The sequence below is a fragment of the Oncorhynchus mykiss genome, chromosome 18 (assembly GCF_013265735.2).
Source record: "Oncorhynchus mykiss isolate Arlee chromosome 18, USDA_OmykA_1.1, whole genome shotgun sequence".
NCBI classification, from domain to species: domain Eukaryota; kingdom Metazoa; phylum Chordata; class Actinopteri; order Salmoniformes; family Salmonidae; genus Oncorhynchus; species Oncorhynchus mykiss.
The window spans coordinates 27,272,068-27,286,055 of NC_048582.1; the positions used below are offsets into that span (position 1 = coordinate 27,272,068).

The window sequence follows — 13,988 nt, forward strand, 5'->3', positions numbered from 1 at the left end:
TGACTGGACACCCCCTTTAACACAGTGAAATGGTTTCTTCCAAGGCTCCAGCCCACACAGAGTTTTTTCCACCAGGAGATAAACAGGGTTGTGGATGTCTTAATGCAGCACTACAGCCAGCCCCGAGGAGGAACACACACACACACTTACATATATATTATATACACACACATGCTCCCTCTTACTAGGGCGACAGCTACCAAGAATAGTGTGACTAATGCCATTCCCTCTAGGGTCCTGGGGGCCATCGTGACATGCCAGATAAGCCTGGGAGCCATCTTATAAGGACACAACTCTACATCCGTCACAAATCACAGAGAGTAAACCCCACACAGACAGACCATAAATACACTCCCACAAGCCCACTCAGACAACGCCATATCATTAGTTAATAAATCGCACTTCAACATCCAAGACCTAGTCCTTGTATTTTGACACTGAGTTCACCCCTCTGACTAGTTGATGTCACGGCGGACCGTTGAGAAGAAGGTGCAACAGCAAGGTGATGTCGAAGGTGAAAAACAAAAAAATGCCTTGAGATTCTGGAGAAAATGACCTACGTGACAGTAAGAGCAGCATGTGCATATCGGGAACTCTGAATCGGGCCCCATGAGACTATTATGATGTAGTGATACTGTAGGTGCCAGAGGATGTCGATCATTACCCTGGCTTGACAGACTAAACCTGTCGATGGCACCATCACTAGTTGTAGGGGAGGGCTCGGCCTTACCTTTCTGATCCCCCTCGCTGTTGGACGTCCCCGTGTCACGCTGCTCAAACGACTCCACCGAAGTGCTTCTTTCCCTCTTCATTTTGCCCTTGGCCCCGTTGCCTGCAATCAGGCCTTGTCCGTTTTTTAGTCCTAGGCTCCCTATGGGCCCCTTAGGGCCTAGAGTTTTGGGGTCACAGGGCGAGGGCTGCGATTGGCTGCCCGCGCCCCCCGGCTTTCCCTGATTGGGTAGTTTTGAGTCCATCTGGGCGGCGCTGGAGGGAGACATGACGGGTGGAGAGCGCACCATGGCCTCCTGCTTCTGTTTGGGACTGCTGATGGAGAGGAGACAACCAGTGTTAGTGGGGGAACATCAAACAATGTCATTGCTGCTCCCCCCCCCAAAAAAATATGCCAAAAGCAAGTCTTATCACATGCGCTTAACAGTAGAAACTAATACACCCATTCTTTACATCAAACCACCAACCGCTGTCATTATCAACATCACATGAGAAATCACAGAAGAGTCATTAATATTCTCTTACATAAACGCTGCAGCGAGAACAGACGGGCAAGTACTATGGCTGAGACTAGTTCCCAGAGGCTGAGGGAGGCACATGGCAGCTCCCCGCCCTGAGAAAGCAGCACTCTTAAAACAGCAGCTGGGTCATGTTCATTAGGCACCAATACGTTAGAAAATGGACTAAAACAGGGCAGGACTCCATAGACTTGTCCAATAAGAAACTTTTATTTTCATTTTCTGTTGCGTGCCCTAATGAACACAGCCCAGTTCCTGGCCAGCGAGGCATGACGCACACAGGTGAGTGACTAATAAAGGGTAAACACGGCCACCTCCAGTCCTCACCCTTTCTTTGTTGACAGAGTTGGGAACAGCAGGGGAGGTGGAGGGGGGTGTTAATATATAATCGGTGCCTTGTTAAAGTAGGCACTTTAAGTACACAGCCTTATTTCTCCCTGTGCTGGGCCGAAACCTAGAGACAGGAACACAACTCGCCTCGTTGCCATGGAGACCAGTTACACATGGATAAAGCAGAGGAAAGGGGGCTGCTCTGTAGCCGACACGATGAAGTCGGAGGAGAAAAGGGGTAGTTGAACCTAACACAGGAAAGCACAACTGATACAGAAGGGGTAGTCAGACCAAAGATGGTGGATAAATGAAGATAGTTCACTCAGGCATTGAAAAATGTTTTGTCAGTTCCGGTCTACTTAACTGGAAGTCTCTTCTATAGACACCAACGCAATAACAGCTGGGTCTGGTCTACTTAGTTCATGGACTTTCATTGAACCATCGCTTCCTCTTCCATCTCTGGTCTGACCACACACTAACGTAGCTCGAGAACACTGCAGGAATCCATTGCTGGTGGTACGACGTTTAGCATGACCACTGCACTGGGCTAAAAGTCCACGGACAGATCAAAAATAGTTCACTTGCAGCGTCACAGCACTCAATGGGAGTAACAACAAGCTCCAAACAGGCCCCAGTCAATCCTCCATTTAAACGGAGCTCTCCTCTACAACTCTCCCTTCCCAGCTAGCAGTGAAACATAAGCCCTAGCACTCTTCTAAAAACCCAGCCAAAATGGCCTCGCAGCCAAAACCGGAGCCAATATGGATCCGAAGCCAAACGTTAGGCCAATATGGCCGGCGTGCCTACTGTGAGATGGGCCCCAGCAGGGCTTTGGCAGTGCAGCTGCAGCTTTTATACTAGCCCCAGAGGGCCTGAGTCAGCACAGGCCAGGCAGGGATGGGCTGGCAGAGAGGCAGCTGCGGGGTGGAGACACTCAGGTCACTGTTCCAGGGCTCACGCATAGCCAGGACCTGCTTCACTAGGTTAAGCTTTAATAGGCCAGAGTAGTTCACCAAGTCTGGTCGTCATGTAACCTCATACAGGATGCCAGATCTGATAGATCTGAGCTCGCCTGATCTCTTAGCAGGTTTAGGAGCGGAGGACTTAGATCCAACCGCTAGACCGGATTCAATAAATACCACGCTATAAACTACAACACAGAACGGAGAGTCAGACGGCATGGCAGGCAACATGGTGGTCTTAATCAGAGAAGGACAAAGGGTTCGTTCTAGGTCGTCTCTATTGCAGAGACTGTCCGATCTCATGACGCCTGGGGAAGTGTTAAACATCTCAAGAACCACGTTGAGATGGTGTCCAGCAATCTTCTGAGATACGCAGCCCGATTGCTTTTGAGACAATGTGGAAGGCATTCAAAACTCATTTCATTATGCAGTGGAATTGACAGGTTGTCAAGCAGGGACGGACAACCTGCGGCCCGCGGAGCGGCCCTGGAGCGGAGGATCATTTGTCCTTAAAAGTTTATTTGCTCCCCTGTTTTAAAGAGCCAAGAGAGAGACATAATAGCAGACAAGGACCCAGCTCACCTCTGCGTGTTAGCCGATGGGGAGTTCCTCACTTTGGGATTGCTGGAATGCATTGACGGCGATCCCAGGGAGACAGAGGATGGAGTCAAGTGCTGGTGCGGGCTGGCCGAGGGTGTGGCCTTGGCCCGGGTGTTCCTGTGGCCTGTGCCGGCAAGGGCGGAGTTAGCGGCGGGGCTGTGGTTATTAGAGGAGGGGTTAATGTGGCTATTGGCTCGGCCACTGTCTGGGCCTGCCTCGTCCCGCTCCTTCTTGACGCGCTCTTTCCGGCTAAAGTTTCCTGCTGCTCTTTCTTCTTGCACCTCCAGCATCATCTGGATGTCAGTACGTGTGAGGTGCTGTGTGCCTGGAGTCTCCTCAAGGAGCTCTCACAGTCCTTGGGCACACTGGTAAAGACAGGGGTGGAAGGAAGGAAAAAAGAAAAACAGGAAAAAATGTTAAGAAACTTCACAATGTGTGCATGTTTTGGAAGGCCACCCGTTGTATCAGGCAACCCTGGCATTATAACATCTCCTTAGATGGTTCGCGTCACTCTAAACAAGCGGGTGACACTGACAACTAAACCAATCATGACCGCTTACTTGGTTCGACTTTGCACCGCTCCATAGCATTGGATACTGCTGACCGGTCCACCAACTGACAGGACAACAGTATCATAGACCAGGGGTTGAGAAACACAGACAGAGGCTCTGGTTGAATAGCCACACTAACATTCTACTAAGTATTCAATCCTAATGCATGGCTTTAGTCCAAGTGGTATGCTAGTATGGACAGACATAGAGAGGCCTATTCCTCCTGTGTAACCTTGTTTGGCGTGTCATCCTCCTCCTCCTCCTCCCCAGGGCCATTTTTCTCAGAATCACTATCACGAGACAGTTCCCTATCCTCTGAGAAAACTCCTCCATAAAGCTGCACTGTCAAGATAGCATAAAATATTCAGGATAGCTCACGATGATGCAAGTGGTTCCATAAGCCCCCTCTGGCTAAAGGGTAGGAGACTGAAACCCGTGAGAGAATCATCCAAATGAAACTACGGCTGAAACTTCAGCTTGGCCACAACCACCAAAACACAATTCAACACTAGACTCACAATCAGAACCCAAATTCGTTCAAAGACTCAAACCCCCCCCCCCCCCAGAAAAAAGCTAGTTGCCTGCCAGGGCATAATATATTTGGTTCTGGCTTCTGAGAGGACAAAAAGGTTCAAATGTGACGTACACTACTCAATAAACTAGATCAACAGCCCTCCTAGCTTGACGTGCAAACCATACGTGAAATCTAGTGACGAGGATGGGATCGGACTCAAGAAACCAGGGTGCTTTTCGCGAGACATCAAACGGAAGCAAACGGACTGAAAACGGGGAGCCTGTAGTTATAAAGATAACCAATAAGAAACTCTTATTTTCATTGCAAAAACACTTTCCGTGTATTGTTACATTTAGCTATGGTGTGCACTAATGAATACGACCCAGCAATGGGAGCACATCTCCGCAGACGTAACAGGCTCAGTATCGGAGTGTGCGAGTCAGGTTTTGTGGGGGGGGGGGTCCTGCTATATCTGACACATCCGTGCCCTCCTGGGTATGCAGCGGGACACATTACTCATGGGGGGGGGGGGGGGGGGGGGGGGGGGGGAATGTGGTAATCAAAACCCAGAAAGAGAGTCGGGTTGGGAGGTTGTGAAAGAGAAGGGTGAGCTCACCAGCAGCAAGCCTTGACCGGCTCTACCTCTCCCATCGATGACTGAGAAAAACAAAAAACAGGGTTCTGTTCATTAGAGCACATCATCACAAAACATTTCTAACCGGCAGACACGTGGGCTTGGTGTGTCCATCGGCTACAAAATGACAAGAGCTATATCACAGAGTTGTGTTCATTAGGGAACGCCGTTTGAAAAAGAAGTGCAACGGAAAACATAAGATATCTTATTGGACAGGTTCAGATGGTACCGCTCCGTTTCACTAGAGCGTTTATCAATTTTCTGCCTAATGAACACAACCCAGGCCAGTATGCCTAGGCAAGGCTTCTGCCCTCTCCTAACACAGTATGTTCATGATATTCAAAAAGGCAGAGACCCATGTCTGTATAAGGCCATGAAGAGTCTAAGAGAGAAAAAACAGTTTCCATTCCACCACTCGAGTGCGGTAAGCACCGGCAGAGGCATTGGAGTCAGTTGAGATTCTGCGCCGGGGAGAGAAAGACCGAGACATTACACTTCACTAATGAGCATGCACCCACACGGTCACCATGGCAACGCCACTGGTGTCTGAATCTGAACGACTCCCAACACAACTCGGGAGTGTTTGAACGAACCGTGCCGCTCCACAGACAAGCACCCACCCCCACACACAGACACACTGGGAAAGAGGCAGAGGGACCACAACCCCCCCCCCCCCCCCCAACCAGCCTCATTCAAACAAACATCGACCTACCCCACACACACACAGAGAGAGAATGCAAGAATGCACCAGCGTTTTCTGCTCCCTCCCTTGGCCTGTGAGATCTGAGATGGACTAAATAACCGGACGATACAGTTCATCAGGCCTGCTGGTCTAGCGCCAGGGCAGGACATAACAACACCTGACTACAGATCGGTGCAGCAGGAGCCTTTACTAGGCCGGGTCAGGTCAAGGTACCTTGGCTAATGCCCCTCTCTGCAGTGGACCAGAAAACAAGCCAAAATCGCAGGCACTTTATTTGATAATGGTGAGAGAGAGTATGAGAAGGAGAGGGAAAGGAGAGGGGGTCATATGGAGGAAGAAAAAGGAGTGGAACTGAAAGAAGGTTAGAAAGAGACAAAGACGAAAAGCGGGAGAACGAGGAGAGAGAGGAGGAGCAAGCAAGGGAGACGAGGAGGAAAGGGACAGGCTCTCACCCACCGGCATCATCTCCCACCGATAACTAGCCGGTTCGTCTCAGTCTAGCGGTCACAGCAACTAATTGGAAGAATTTAAACAAACTATCAGCCCAGCTCAACAACAGAGAGCCATTCACACAGACAAGACGGAACAGACCCTCTTCCAGCAGTCTGCTTTGCTGTGGTGCCACAGGGGCTCCATGCTAATAGCTAATGTGTCTTCTTAAATGCCCTGTATGAACTGCAACCGCTTGTTGTTTACTCTAACAGCGTTCTCTGTGTAACTGTTTGTGTGAGCGAGAGAGGGGGAGAAACAGAGTCAATGAAGAAGAGCGAGCGGGGAGAGAGGGAGAGAGTCAACGAGAGAGCGAAACCATCCACTCACATTTATTTTTTGCATTGCTGGAGGGCTGTGCAAAGCGTTGCAACATCCCCTCTCTCAAAGAGCACTCATTTCCATATTCCCAGCAAGGAGACGAGCGCTCTCAAATTGACCTTGACTAGGGCTCCACATAAACCCGCCGCGAAGACACCAAAGCAGGTCTTTTTATCCTACTGAAAACCAGATAAACATCATGCAACTGTGTGAAGTCTCCCCCTGGACGTACTGCGTACTACGGAAATATCCTGAATAAGGGGGGTGCTGGATAGAATTAGTCTAACCAACAAATCTCAGAGAGTGCATGTAACCTGGTGGTGGTTACGCAATAGGCACGCATGAATGGAAAATATGGATCCAGAATTACACTCCGATGTTTCACAAACACAGATCTCCATTTTCTGAAGGACCCATTTCTCCGGACCACACAGTAGACACGCACACATGCACGTAGGCTACACACACACACACACACACACACACCCTACCCTCTCTGTGCCCACCAGCATCTACCAGCCATATTATGTAAATTCCATTTTGAAGCAAAGCCACTACTGATCAGTGAGACTCTCCCCCTCCCTCCATCCCTCCTGTAGTGAGGATATAGCCTCCCTCTCTCCCCCTCCCCCTCTCCATCTCTCTCTCTCTGTGTTGGGTCTGTGCTTGGCTGCCTGCAGGGACAAAGGCTCACACACACACACACACACACACACACATGCAAACGAAGCCTAGCCAAAATCTCAGGATTAAAGACTGGCGGTCCCACCAGACACAAACCTGAGTGCATTTATCACATGGGTATGAGTACACACACGCGCGTACAAATGTACACACACAATAACAATGTATGACCGAAGAGTAGAAGAGTGCGACACATGGAACAAAATGGGCCAGATTCAGATTCAAGACAATCCTGGGTGGGTTCTTCTTCTTCACACAGACAGGGCAAAGTCATTCTGCAAAGCCTCGGTCAGTGTGTTTTCTGCCTGCCTGCCTGCCGGTCGGCCCATCCAACCTCCTTCCCGATCTGTCTACTCAAGGCAGAAACCTTGGATTTCAGCTGATTTTACATCTGTAATGCTCACCATTTCAATAGAGGCCAGGGACATTAACTGGTTGGCTGCAAAAAAATTAAAAAAAATAAAAGTAGGGTGATATACATTATGATCCTCTTCCAAACTAACATCACACCAAACCGTTTCACTGGCTAACGGTTGCTGTCAGTCTTGACAAATGTCATCGGTGTCACCTCCAGTCCCGGTGAACTTTAAAACCACAGTTTGAGCGCAAGGAGCTTGACACGCCCTCGGGAGGATGACACACTCCTACTCTCGTCTGGCCAGGCTCAGTGTGTGTGTATGCGTATGTATGTATGTATGTATGTATGTAAGTAAAAGGTTGCTCGCAGTCATTAACCGCTGGGTCTAAGATGAGACTGAAAACACTTCATTCAGAATGAGTCAGACATGAAAGCTAGAGTCTAAAACATCCTCTTTTTTTTTGATCGAAATTAGCATATTTTAAAAATTTTCGCCAAGCCCAAAATGATAATAATGGTGATTTGGGACTTTAAAAGCAGCCAAAGCTCTAATGAATGCACCACTAACTGATAGTCCGCTTCCACTAGCATTGCTAACACGCGCCAAAAAATGCTAGCCAGGAGATTCTGGCCATTGCTAAATAACCAATGGTTTGGATGAAATGACAACCTATGTAAGACGAAAATAAGCTAAAAACGTATTTTAAAGCCAACTATCCCTTAATTCCAGGCGAGTATTACATACTCTGGGTACAAAAAAAATATATATACACTCAGACTTGGTTCAAGGATGAAGGAGAATAAGTAGGCTTTTACTTCTGAAAATACAGTTCTTTGTTGCCAATTTTCTTCGAGGAAATTGATTATTGTTAACGTCAGGGACTCATTCCAGGGAACCGCTGTTCTGTGGACAGCCAACTAAATCTTGTTTTGAAATCACCATCCTCAAAACTAAGTCCTTGTATTGCTTTCATAGAGGATGCCCCAAGTCCAAGCGCATGCCTTGGAAAGAACGAGGCTGAACTCTGAGATCTCCATTTTGCGTTCTAATCTAGATACCCAGAAATCCGCAGGCGCCTTTGAGCCAATGTCACAGAGAGAGGCCTAGGCAGATGTTCATCTGAGCCACTGACCGACCGAGCTAACTACAGGGAGTAAGGTACATTGTACTGCCTCTAGGGTCTGTGCCTCAGGGACAAAGATGGAGGAAAACTGGATGTGTTCCCTCTACCAACCACTTACTCTCTACCTCTCTTCCAACCCTGTGCTGCTCACCCTCCTCTCCATTCCCTCCATCCCCCAGCTCTTGCTTCACCAGGCTAATGCTCACCCCCTCCTCCCTCTCAACCCCCTGCAGTCCAACGGCTTGTCTGTGTGTGTGTAGCACTCACCATGTCCCTCTGTCACGATATAGCCGTGGCCATGTCTGCATTGCAATGGGCCGCGCTCGTCAAATCCCCAACGCTGCTGGAGACAAAGAGAGAGACATCACTCACCAAATCACAACACCACACTGTCCAACATGGCTGGCACGCACACACAGGCTTAGCAGATAGAGGTAGGCAACTGAGCGGCTCCCCTTTACGCGATACAATGCAACTTCGGTTTAGCAGTACACAACAGCGGCACTTAGACAGCTAGTAGTTCAGTATAGGAGGAGTGAGGCCTATTCACATGTACAAATATACAAGATTAGGAATAGCATGAAGGAAAACCAAAAAGGGAAGACCATTAAAAATGTCATTTAAACCATTACACGGCATCATCATATCTTTACCACATAACGTGCAAACAGAACACCTCCACCGGACGTTCTAATTGGTTTGTTAATTACATTTCCTATTAGGTCTACCCGCTCACAGCAGCAATTTAAAAAGAGATGTATTGAAATCAACTGTAAAACGCATATCAAACTGTGCCATGAGGAGAGTGAAGAGAGCAAAGTGGAACCGAAGTTGTTATGTGACGTAGCCCTATTCTGAACATGATGGAGAGATGCCCATGTCAGATGATGTAATCCCCACTCTCTCCCATACACACGCTGGTGTGGACAAGTGTGTGTGTGTGGATAAAAGTTGTGTGGCAGTTCAGCGTTCACCTTTCAGTGGGTGATCTAATCTGCTTACAGTGGCTGTGGGGCCAGGGCCAAAATCTCATCAGCACTGCCAAAGACGATCATCCGGAGCAGGTCAGCCCTAGCGCCAGCACACTCACTTAATTCCTCTAATCTGCCCACTGTGTGTGTGTGTGTGTGTGTGTGTGTGTGTGTAAGCTACATCTTCGCGCTTGCATTTAGTACATCTGTGAAGAAGTGCGAGAGTGTTTGTGTACGTCTCTACAACGTGTGTGTGAGGGTCTGAGTCATGCATGTGCCTCGTCTGTGTCCTAACAAGCAATCCTGCACCGCCATCAGCCTGATGCCAAGGAGTAGCAGCCGGACACAAACTAACTTGAAACCAACATGAAACAACAGTGTACCAGGCAGGCATACTTAAGCTCAGCTCAAGCATGAAAAGCATTTGACCCAGGTCTGCTGGCCCTGGTTCTGGGTTAGACATTCTGATTGGCCCCAACACTGTCTGGGTCAGCTCATCACACAGTTAATAGGTCACCATATCTGCAGCCAATCGCGGTTCTAAGACAATCTACCAACAGCGCCGAATGAACAACAGGGTCCACAAAGCAGCCAGACGATCACAGAAAGCTATACCCAAACCATAGCCAATCGTCTCCTAGTGTGCAGTTAAGAAATATAATTTGATGTAAATCAAAATGAAGAGTCAGAAAGGATTGAGAAGGCGGCTGTGTTTCTTATACTTTGAAAATGCATCCTTCCTTGAAGTCATCACTGATCTGACACGAGTGGATTGGTGAAAGCTATGAAACCTACAGGGAGGAACGGAGGGAGAAAGGCAGCATTCCAAGAGGGAAGGCGGACCAACCGGAATGTCGGCAGTGGGCGACTGGTGGCCGTCCACAGAATATCGGGCGTTATTACCTGTTAATCTCTGAAAGATCCTACGACCTATGCAAGGGGGGGGGGGGGGGGGGGGGGGGGGGGGGGGTGTATGTGGAAAGAGTGAATCTGCTTTGGGATTTGATCTCAGGAGCGAGAGGGAGATACCGTATCGATAGAATAATATCATTGATGTGCAGATGGGGAAAGAGAAAACATTAACGCAGAGAGCTAATGTACCACTCAGTGACAAGACGCCACCATATCCATCGCCACTCACAGCCCCATCAATGTATGTGTACGTACATACGTTGAGTGTATGAGCATGTGTGCTTATGAGCGTGTGTGCTTATGAGCGTGTGTTTCTAGTGTACCGAGGGCTATCAGACATCCCAGTCACAGGGGCTGCATTATGGCTTGACTGCGGCAGAGCAGAGGGGCAGAGAGGAGGGGTTGTCACTGCATCGCTCATACATAATGAGAGGAGCATGATCAGCAGATGTGCCTCCCTCTCAGACCCAACACACACAGACGTATCATAACTGAGATACTCAAACCTAACTCAGTAAACGGATTGCTGTCCAAGCCCTACACAAGACAAAAGACTCACACACAGTAACACAGCTCACTAAACAGATTAAGCTACTGACAAACCAAAGCCCACTAAACCTATTACCAACTAAAACCCTACAAATACCCCTCAACAGACAAGCAGACCCACAACAAACATTTTACCAACAAATCCAGTGGTAACCCTAACCCTGTGCAACACCCTCTGGGGGCTGTGACAATACCGGTATTGTGGTATTTTTTTCCATCACCAATTTTTTTAAATATTATTTTTTTATTCTTATTTTTTTTATACGAAGCAGACGAAACTCTTTGGTCCTTTAAAAACCTGCAGCATATACAATATTGAGTGCTGTAGCTTGGATGACAACATTAGGGCTGTTTTCCTCAAGAAGTTAAAACCATGAGTAGTGTTTCCTTGCCACAATACTAACGAGAAGTCCTGGCTTTACTCTGTATTACACGCCAAATGGTTTTGACCTTGACTTAGGCCTGAACTACCCTGGTCCCAGATCTGTTTGTGCTGTTGCCTACTCCCTTGTCCTTCAGGGACGCAAACTAATGAGGGTCAAAAAAAGGGGACCAAAATCTTTGCACAGAAAATCTGAGTATACAGCAAGAAAATGTTCCTATTTTAAGAGTGGGGTTGTCACAATAACAACATTTTACTAAAGATGCGTTACATTTTAGTCATTTAGCAGATGCTCTTATCCAGAACGACTTACAGTATTATATTTGACCTTTAACAAGGCAAGTCAGTTAAGAACAAATTCTTATTTTCAATGAAGGCCTACCGGGGAACAGTGGGATAACTGCCTTGTTCAGGGGCACAACGACAGATGTTTACCTTGTCAGCTCAGGGATTTAATCTAGCAACCTTTCGGTTACAGGCCCAATGCTCTAACCACTAGGCTACCTGCCGCCCCGGTAGTAAATAGTCTTTATAATAGATGTATGTTTTCATACTACCCGGCAACGATACAGAGGACCCTCCCCCCAGGACGGCTGTTCCCGTTTTCTATACATTTTGCACAAAAACCTGCTACTGCAGAAAAAAGCTGATTTTCTCATATCGAAAGGCATATCTGCGATTGGGCAGGAGGAATGTAGTAAGGAATATAAATGCACAATGATCTGCATTTTCATATCGGCAGTAAGGGGCACACACTTGGCCTATATGAAACCATCTTTAACCTACTCCTCAGACAACTTTACACACAGCCTACACACTCTCCCTCCCACACACCCCTTCTCACTTACTTGCAGCCCGTGAGTAATTTAAAGGGGCTCGCTACATGGTAAGACACAGATCCACTTCACTCGCACTGTGAGCCGTTCCAATATTTAAACAATTGTAACAATAGAAACCCAACCCATGTCTGCACACCCCAGCACGGCTAAATAAACATTTTAAACTGATGGAGATGGGCAGAAAGAACAGCCGGAGACAAGCGGCTGAGTCGGCTAATGGCTGGTTAGGAGATGCGGCTGACTGCTCACAGCTGTCACAGCTGATATTGGATGAAGCGTTCTGATATGACATTTCTGACATCAGGCTCTGTCTGAGCTCCGATATTCTATTTGTAGGACATGTAGGGATGCATTCTGTGCGGTCATTAATTTAGAGAGAGAGGTAGTGACCACACAGGGACAAGATCTGTTCGCTCCTCTCTAATAGCGCAATGGGCGATACACTCTGCGCCCCCCTCCCCATGATTGTTTTACAATTCCACGTGATTCGCGTGGATGACCAATTTTGAGATCAAAACGGTAAATATCGCCTTAAAGCGACGAGTTTGCATCCCTGTCTATGGCAGCGGCATTCAGAGGCTGCGTGACAGTGAATCCTCGTCAGGCTGGTCTGTTTGTTCTTACAGGCGAAATTAAACGTGTCCACTTCGCTCGCGCTCTGAGCCGCTCCAATAATTAAAACAAAATGCAACAGAAACCCCATCACTGTCTGCACACCCCAGCTTGGCAACACGGCTAAATAACATTTTCAAACTGACGGGAGATACACAGCAGGAACGGACGGAGAGAAGTGGCTGTGTTGGCTAATGGCTGGTTAGGGGGATGTGGCTGGTTGCTCACAGCTGTCACACCTGATATTGGATGAAGCGTCTGATATCACGCTCTGAACTCTGATATTCTATTTGTAGGACGCGTCGGGGTGCCATCTGTGCTCAGTCATTAATTTCGATATGAGAACATACACCATTATTTAGTGATCACGCAGGGATAAGATCTGTATGCGCCTCTCTTTTATAGCTCAACGGGTGACATACTGCGTCTGTGCACTTTTCGTCAGACACGTCTCGATCACACCTACAGACTCTCTGCAATTTTGGTACACCAGAAATAGATTCATTTCCAATGGAACGCTGCGTTTGCCTTGCAGCATTGCGACGCAGAGGCAGTTGTAGTACGTTCTGTGTGGCGCGTACACTGGATTTACTGAACATATGCCTCAAAAAGTATGCGAAGAGGATGATGCCTCGTACCATTTCGCGCAAAAACAGTCTGTGTGATTAGAGAAGTTGTAGATGGGTTAGATGACCACGTCACGTGTCTTGTTTTGAGGTGTGGACTGATTTTCATGTCAATGCTAATATGGCCAAAATTCCCTAGCTAGCTAACCAACAACTGTAACAACGTGTGTGAGACAAGCGCTCCATGTGCAAATGCATTCGTTTTCAATAAACATTGGCAACGGAATATAGTTTACATGTTGTCAACCATCTATGCCAACCCAGTCTGTTTAGCCCCAAAGTTGTGCCAACGTCGGTTTTGTTGCTAAACAACCAACCAGTCATTAGCAAATAACACCCGATTGGTACTTAATTAAATTGGTCAATGGTTCTGCACGGATCTCATATCACACTGTTCACTCAATAGGCATATGCAGCCATGAATTCACACAGTCATAGGGGAAATTGAAGAAACTATTTGAACAGGTAAATTCTAGGCTAAGCGGTTCAATGCAAGTACGACATTTACCACTTGGAGCAGCCGAACAGAGTTTGCGACACACCAAATCGCCACAACCCAGGCTCTTTCTCAATGTTCTAA

The 13,988-nt window shown here is 47.7% G+C and overlaps 1 protein-coding gene across 8 annotated transcripts in view; it reads right to left on the reverse strand.

Moving 5' to 3' along the window:
- LOC110495938 (B-cell CLL/lymphoma 9 protein) overlaps positions 1–13,988 on the reverse strand; it is a 106,879-nt gene that overhangs the window by 14,582 nt on the left and 78,309 nt on the right. For 4 of the 8 annotated variants that reach the window (XM_036952443.1, XM_036952440.1, XM_036952441.1 and 1 more), the window contains 3 exons: positions 8,785–8,860; positions 3,122–3,504; positions 731–1,044 (listed from right to left, as the gene is read on the reverse strand). In XM_036952443.1, the coding sequence (XP_036808338.1) occupies positions 731–1,044; positions 3,122–3,432 (625 nt within the window). In that variant the 5' untranslated portion in view covers positions 3,433–3,504; positions 8,785–8,860. Of the gene's footprint in view, positions 1–730; positions 1,045–3,121; positions 3,505–4,820; positions 4,862–8,784; positions 8,861–13,988 lie in introns of those variants that run through there. The other 4 variants (XM_036952442.1, XM_036952439.1, XM_036952446.1 and 1 more) reach the window with 4 other exon arrangements.